The sequence below is a fragment of the Phaethon lepturus genome, unplaced genomic scaffold (assembly GCF_000687285.1).
Source record: "Phaethon lepturus isolate BGI_N335 unplaced genomic scaffold, ASM68728v1 scaffold36389, whole genome shotgun sequence".
Taxonomy (NCBI): domain Eukaryota; kingdom Metazoa; phylum Chordata; class Aves; order Phaethontiformes; family Phaethontidae; genus Phaethon; species Phaethon lepturus.
The window spans coordinates 35,961-44,170 of record NW_010563423.1 but is presented as its reverse complement, the minus strand read 5'-3'; the positions used below and the strand labels follow the sequence as shown (position 1 = coordinate 44,170).

The 8,210-nt window shown below is 51.2% G+C and overlaps 1 protein-coding gene across 1 annotated transcript; it reads left to right on the top strand.

Annotated features, from left to right (window-relative positions):
- Nucleotides 1-3: 3 nt before the first annotated feature.
- THNSL2 (threonine synthase-like 2 (S. cerevisiae)) lies at nucleotides 4-7,688 on the top strand (the record flags this gene model as incomplete). Its single annotated transcript, XM_010294572.1, has 8 exons — nucleotides 4-187; nucleotides 867-1,061; nucleotides 1,326-1,478; nucleotides 2,179-2,409; nucleotides 3,248-3,396; nucleotides 6,147-6,272; nucleotides 7,218-7,357; nucleotides 7,480-7,688. Coding segments are annotated over 8 exons (1,387 nt in total), but the record flags the coding sequence as incomplete, so codon positions are not given.
- Nucleotides 7,689-8,210: the final 522 nt, after the last annotated feature.

Genomic DNA, 8,210 nt, shown 5'->3' with positions numbered 1-8,210 from the left:
GTCGACTTCGAGGGAGCCCTCTTCTCTGGCTACGCGCCTGACGGTGGCCTCTTCATGCCCCAGCGCATCCCCTCGCTGGACGGGGACACCCTGCGGAGGTGGAGCGGCCTCTCCTACCCGGAGCTGGTGAAGGAGCTGTGCTCCCTCTTCATTGCCGTCAAGCTGGTCCCACGGAGCACGCTCAACGGTGAGCCCCGACTGTGCAGGGAGCTGCTCACAGCGGCGTGCACCAGGAATTTGGGGTGTTCAGGTGCATCTGCAGCATCTTTGCAGCCTCCAGAGGATGGAGCCGGTTGCACCTTTCCCTGCTCCTTTCTGCACCCTCTTCTCTGTCACCTGGCTGGGGTTTGTCACCTTCTGGAAAAGGTGTCCCCTGTGTGCCAATAGGCATTGTGGTGACTGCAATAGCGGTGGCTGATGCCGTGGTCCTGCTCGCTGCTCCAGACCTGCCCTCCCACCAGGGCCTTCTGCTGCTCCACACTCTTGCCGAGATCCGATTTTTAATGGTTTTAACATTTAACAGCTGTTTAACTGCCCACCAGAGGGCAGCTACCACCTCTGTCTCAGCGGCGCGTTATGAGAAAATTCGGGTTTCCTTATATTTTAACACAGTTTGCTCTGATTGTGTCAGGTGTCCCCTGGGGTCTCTCACCGTAGAGTTAGTAGAGAAGACAATAAAGTGGGCTGCTTTACTCCTAATAACTGAGAATAACTTGTTGGATCTCTGTCACCTCTCCATCAATGGAGAGTCTTTGGTTGTGCAGAAAGCTTCCCAGGAGCATGAAGAGCACAGATGCACGAAGCTGTGGGTCAGAAAAATACTTCTCTACCCAATCTAACAACCCCTTTAACCATTTTCCCTCTAGACCTGATTGACAAGGCCTTCAGCAGGTTCAGACACAAGGACATTGTCCATCTGTCCAGGCTGAAGAATGGGCTGAATGTTTTGGAGCTGTGGCATGGGGTTACTCATGCTTTTAAGGATCTGTCCTTGTCCTGCACGGGGCAGTTTTTACAATACTTCTTGGAGAAAAAGCAGAAGCACGTCACTATTCTGGTGGGTGAGTATGCCTCTTTGTGGGGGGTAAAACTTCTGTGCAGGTCTTTAGCTTGAGATCCATCACCCCACGGCCCTCCCCATAGATGCCCTGGGGTGGTATTGCCTTGTGAGTGGCTGGTGAGTGATCTCCAGGCAAGGCCAGGGTGGCTGCTCTAGCCAGAAACATCCCATGGAGCATCTCTGCATCTTCTTAAAGTGTGGTGATGCAGGTTTGACCGATGCATCAATTTTTTGCTTTTCTTGGTTCTCCCTCACTTTGAAACAGGGACTTCAGGGGACACGGGCAGCTCAGCCATTGAGAGCGTGAGAGGGCAGAAGAACATGGACATCTTTGTTCTGCTGCCCAAGGGGTTCTGCACCCAGATACAGGAACTTCAGATGACCACTGTCATTGAAGATAATGTCCACGTCTTTGCTGGTTGGCATTACTGTTGGACTGTCCACTTTATGTCCCTGCTGTCTTATAACCATGACCTTAAAAGATTTAGGGGGCTGCTGCTTTAGCAGCTGCAGCCAGCCAGGTCATTGCCATCATGGCCACCGTGCCCACATGTCTGACTAACAGGAGCCTGTAGCAGACATCTCCACTTTGATGAAAAGTGGTTCAAGGCTTCCTTTTCTCCTGGCCACAGAACAGAGCCGCCTCCATGCAGGTGGTTGGTGTTTAGCAGCACTGAACTCAGCACCGTTTCTCGGTTCTAAAAGGATCAAGAGTCACCCCTTCGCTCTGTCCCCTCGCTTTCATGGGTGGTCCATCCCCTACCTCTGTGCCATCCCCGTGGTTAGGAATCACCACTGGGTGCTTGAGCATGGACTCCTCTGCTCAGCCGGGTCTCACCTTGGCATCTCACGGGGGATACAGGCATTTGCCTTCCTGGCAAATACACACTTGGCGTAAGCAAGAGCCCAGAGCGCAACCTCTGCAGAACCCAGCCAGCACCCACGCGGTGCTGCGCTACCCCTGGCTCGTACAGCCCCCGAGGCAGACGGGCAGCTCAGGACCCCCCTGGCTGCAGCAAACCCCAGGGATTGAGACTGGCCCTATTTCTGAGCAGAAAGGCTTTGCGGCTGATGCGCTGATGTTGGCAGATCTAATCTTTCCTTTCTCCTTTTGACAGCTCATGGGAACAGCGATGAGATCGATGAGCCGATCAAGGAACTGTTCGCTGATGTCAATTTTGCCAGAAAATACAATCTGATGAGCTTGAATTCGGTCAATTGGTCTAGGATTATGGTACAGATTGCTCACCACTTCTACGCTTACTTTCAGTGTGCCCCGACCCTGGATACCACCCCGCTGCCAGTGGTGGAAATTGTTGTGCCAACAGGAGGAGGAGGAAATATCACAGGTGAAGGAAAAAAAGATAGATTAGATAGGGAAGAGAGAGTGCTGTGACCTATGGACTAAAAGCACTTTGCAGGTGCTGGGTATTGCTATTTATTAAAACACCCACTCTCTGGTAGGATTTCTTCAGAACCACTTATATTTTATTACTCATATATGGTTATTACTCATTTAGGTGTCACTGATGCAAGATGCAGAAAATCCCAAACCACCCTTTGATGATGTCTGTAGCTATCTTGAGGATGGGCACATTAGAAGAGGACAGAATGTGTTTGATCCAGAAAAGAGGGAAAATACTGTGGCTCTGATTTCCTAAGTGAGACATTAGCAGAGGTGTGGAGTCCTGCCTGGTCCTACTCTGCTTTGCATGATAGTGCGCAGTCAAGAGAACCACTCTTAATCACTCCTTGATTGCCTCTATCCCAAAATAGGCGTACAACTGTCTTATGAAAGCAATAAAAGACTCTATGCACTAAACTGCATTCACTGTATTTCCAGGCTGCCCATCCGAGGCAGCATTAATAAGCTGCAAGAGCCCAAAAGCTTCATCTCTCTTGCTTGAGCAGCAGCTGCCTGACCTCTTGGTCCCCTGCCCATCCATCTTCAAACGTGGAGATGCCCAAGGATCAGTGTTCGATGTCAAGTGGAGCACTGCATCCCTGGATTTTATAATCTGGTGCTCTACCAAAACATTAAAGACAGATATCTCAAAGTCCATTAGGGCATGTCATTTATGCCTGGTTCTGGACTATATGCTCAATCAATCTGTACAATTTCTTTGCTAAATCTCCTTTGGATATTTCTTTATCAAGCATGCATGTATTCTTCCACTTTTTTCCTAGCTGGCTGTATTGCCCAGAAAATGGGTCTCCCGATTCAACTTGTTGCCGTGGTTAACAGCAATGACATCATTCACAGGACTATTCAACATGGAGATTTCTCACTGTCAGAGAGTGTGAAGGCTACGTTAGCATCAGCCATGGATATACAGGTATGTAATGAATTGGCCAAAATGGGAAAACACCAAATACTATACAGTTTTATAATTTTTTTTTCCTCGTACTCTGTTCTAGCCAGTTTATGAGAGCATAATTCTGCCACTGGCAATGCCTCTCAGCGATGCATTAAGAGGTGTGACTCATATTGAGCATTCATGCTGCTGAGCCGAGATAGATCAAACACCTTCCCCCTCACTTTTCAGGGCTTGACTTTGTAATCTTCAGTGTCAAATGCTGGCTTTTTGGGGGTTTCATTTATGTGCAAGGTTAGCAAGAGAGGGACGTTTTCTAGAAATGCGACACTTAGAAAATTATAAAACCCATCACGTCTCAAGGGCTTTGTTGATGCTTCTGAAAGGCTACATCAAGAGCAAGAAAAGAGACCAGGAAGAAGGTAGGGAAGCCCAGAAGAAATGCCTCATCTATGGCCATCTGCAACTTGCTCAGAGCAAAACAAGTTTCAGCAGGCAGGCAAGGGCCTCAGAAATTAAAAGTCATGGAGGTAGAGAAACCAAACACCTGGAAGCAAATACCTCCCCTTCCATACCTACCCTGTGATCCACAGGGACTGGGTCTGCTTCCAAACAAGTGACCAAAGTGTGAAACACTTGGTGTATCACTGTGGCCTTAAGCTACCTGGATTTTCCAAAAGCTGTTCAAACACATTGGGAGGACCTGGAAGCCTGGAAGAACTGCCATGCTTTGCGGTCAGTAAGTCATTACGCCCCTATCACCAGGCTGCTGTGGTTGGCAGCTTGACTTTCCTCCCGAGGCATAAATTTGTGGGGCTCCTCAGAGCTCAAAGGGCATCTGGGCTCCTCTTTTGGCCTATGTCCCTTCAGTAGCACCAGTCTGCTGAGGCACCTAAATATGTGCCAGACTTTGGGATCATGAGGGAAGGCAGCCAGCTGAGGTGATGTCCAGAGATTCCTGAGGAGCTGGATGGCTGTATCCATCTGCACATCCCTCTCCACAGCTGCATGGGACATCACTGTTCAGCTCACATCTGAAGCATCCGTGCAAATATTTCCATAGCTCAACAGATCATTCATGCTGGAGGGGAATTCAGGAGGTCTCTAGTTGGGACCTGCTCAAAGCAGGGTCAGCTCAGGGCTTTGTCCACTAGGGTGTTAGAAACCTTCAAGGTTGGAGAGTGCACAACCTCTTTAGCTTGCCTCTTCCTCAGACTAAGCTAAAGCACAGAAAACTTTTTATTTAGACACCAGCTGAAGAGGTGAAAGTGAGACAGAAAGTCTAGTGTTGATGAGCCTCAGGAGCAATTCCAGACGAATCACAGCAGACACTGTGTCTTTGCAGTACCTAAAGCCAACCAGGGGCTGTTCTCTGGCCCTGGGGTCAGGAAGCACCACACAGCTCATGTCCACATGCTGAAACTTTCCTTGGGAACAGTCCCCAACATGGCCTGTAGAAACTCCAAACTGTGACCCAGTGTTCTCCGGGACAACTCTAGTGACATGGGACAAGACCAGACCAGAGAACTGGCTCATAACTTAAATGGCAAGACCAGTGCTTTCACCGGTGTCCTGGCCCAGTTCGACTTGCTGGTGTCAATGTAGTGATCTGTAGTGGAAACCATAAGGCTGGTACGAATGGAGGTGAAGGGGAAGGTCGGGGTATGGGAGCAGCAGAAGGAAGGACAGGAGACGGCGTGTCAGGAGGATGGTGCTGCAGGCAGCTGCAGTAGCAGGTCATTGAAGTCCAGGCATGCTGACACGTAGCTTCTCAGGACAGCCAGGTTGGGAAGCAGAGGACAGCCTAAAACAAGGGACAGCCTAAAGCAAAGGGCAGGCTGCGCCCAGACTATACTGAAGATTACAGGCTGGAGACTCTGGGAGATGATGGTGGGAAGATGAAGAACAGGACTGGGGCCATAAGGTACCCAGATAAGGTCACGAAAGGCTGAGTAAGTCTTGATGACTCACCAAGGTAGGACAGGATGGAGAGACAAAAGGTCACAGGCGCTGCCAGCTGCTAAAAGGTATAAAGAGCCCATCTAAAACCAGCACTTGAACCCAGGAGGTGCGATGAGGACTTGGCAAACGGTGCCCCTTGTCCTGTCTGTCCTTACCAGGTATCTTGGCCAAACCCCCTGGATAAATATTTCTTGGTGCTCGTGAGCGTGCGGGGGTGAGGCAGTGAGCAGTGAAATTGGTTTGGGACCCTCCTGTACAGTCTTGCACCGAGTTTTGCTGCAGTGTTGCAACATTGATTACTACATAGCCATAGAGGCCAGTCAGGCCCTATATGTGCCTTAGACGTTCATAAAAATTGTCGGTCAGCCCTGCAGGGAGCTGGGTGTCTCATTAAGTCACGCGGGAGCGGGGGGACTCATAGCAGCATCTGCAACGCGGTGTAAACAGCTGGATATTTCTGGTTCTCAAATACATAGTGTGTTATTAACCCGGGTTCCTCAAGGTGATTGCACAGATGTGGTCACACCATTGATTTATCAGTTATCTCTTCATTAGTGTTTTTTTTTAATGATGGTCACTGCCAGACTGCTCTGACAGGTCAGAGGTCTGAAAGACATCGTGTTCCCAAAGTTCTGTCTTGGGATGTAGGTATGCAGAGGGAAGACACAAAGCCCACCCCAGCTTCCACCAAGAAAAACGCAGCAGTAGGACCTCAACCCTAATTAGACATCAGAGAATCCACACAGGTGCTCTCCCCTCAAGACAGACACTTGAGTTTCCGCTGCTCACTTGTTGCCTTGTTATCCCAGGAGCCTTACAACATGGAGAGGATTCTCTGGCTGCTTTCGGGCTCCGACAGCCACCTGACGAAGACGCTGATGGAGCAATTCAACATGTCGAAAAGCCTTAAGCTGCCAGAGGATTTGCACAGAAAGGTCAGCTCCTCACGCGTGCGGCACCGTGTGCGTGTGTAAGGGGATTTACCACTGCCAGTTGTTTTCAACTCATTTTCAGAAGAAAAAAAAATCATGGTGGAGTGTTTCCAACCAAAGATTTAAGCGTGAGGCCAGAGGAGTTTTATATCAGTGTGTGTGCATAGAGGTGTTAAAATCCCTTTTTAATTACTTATGTTAGAAGAATCTTCTTTCTTCTTTGCAAAACTGATTAAAAACTGCCTACAATTATGTAACTAGAATATGCAACCACCCCCTCCTTGGCCACTCCAGTGCCGGCATTGGCCATGCACCGAGGCACCGGGCAGCGCGTGCCGGCACAACCGGAGCGTGGCTTTTGGGAGCGCATCTGCTGGCTTCGGGGCTGCAGTTCAGCCTCGGTGCTGTGGCAAATGGGAGAATGAATACAAAGCAGAGAGAAAAACAAATGTTTGTGTTGCAAAGCTCTCTGGGCCAGATGCAAAGTCCTGCCTCTTCCCACCCAACGCATGTTGTCCCCACTGAGCATCCTTTGCCTGGCACCCGCTCCTGCTTGTGCAGCAGCAGAAGAAATACTAAAAAATTGCATTGTTAAAAGAAAGAAGAGCTATAACACTGGGGTGGGTTTTACAAGCCCTCAGAAACTCCCTCAGAGCATGCAAATAGCAGCGCAGAGCTGAGGAGCTGAGTCTTGGCTCCTCTCCACCCACGGTCCCAGCACCCAGGGTTGGAAACCCCTCACTCCCACCCCGGCCCCGCGGCTATTTCCAGCAGTGCCTAATCCCCCAGCTGCAGCAACAACCCTTTTTCCTTCCGTCCCTGGGGAACTCCAGCCTCCAGCCTCCCTCTTTTGAACTGCTTTGCCGAATGCCCGTGGCACAAGCCCGGCTGGGAGCGCGTGGGGCGGCGATGCCCTGTGCAAACCTCCCCGTTTCCCCCGGGCCACAGCTCTCCGAGACCCTGCGCTCGTGCTCGGCCTCCGACGAGGACATCGTGCGCGCCACGCAGCACTGCTGGGAGGAAAACCGCTACCTGCTGTGCCCACACTCTGCCGTGGCTGCTCACTACCACTCCTCACAGACGGACGGGTGAGGACGGCCGCGGTCGGGGTCATCGGGGAGCAGAGCATCACCTCCCCCGTGCTCCTGCAGCACCTCCAGCTCAGGGCTCGCTTACATCAAAAGTTTTCTTGCTTTTCTTTCCTTTTCAGCACGCCCCGATGTTGCTTAGCTCCAGCCTCCGCGGCCAAATTTCAGGATGCCCTGCTCCGAGCTGGCCTGGTTCCCCAGCTCCCCCCTGAAATCACCGCCTTAACGGCGATGGAGACCAGGTCGACTCCCCTGGAGAGGGGCCGGGATTGGGCACAGGCACTCCGGGAGCGGATCGAAGCTGCGGCACAGCGGCGGGAGGCACGGGGGGGTCGGTCGGCCCCCCCGGCACAGCGGGGTCTCACCGGGCAGGGAGTCACGCAGACCTGAGCTACCAGGGCACGGCTGGCCGGTGCCTCCCAGGGCTCATCTCCCTTCCCGGGAGAGCCCCGTGTTATGCTGGGAGAGGAGCCTACGGTCTCATGCAATGTATTATTAGCAGGAACACGTTTCGCCGATGAATTATATAGACTCGTAACATTTTTCAGTAAAGAGCTTTGCAATCGCATCCTCTTTTTGCTAGAAATTCATAAAAACTGGTTAAGACTGAATAAACCTGCCTGTGTCTCATCATTACATGCTGTTACAGAAAGCTCCCTTAGTGTTACCCCCAGCCACCAGCTTTCTGAGCATTATCCAGTGATTCTGGCCCTGTGCTGGGATGTTCAGCCCAGTGGCCCCAGTAGCAGCTGAGATGCTGAATGGGAAATGCATGCAGGGCTGGGGTGGATCTGCTTTACCCATCCCCGTAATTTAAGCACTGCCAGGGATCATTCCCAGGCATCAGAACTTG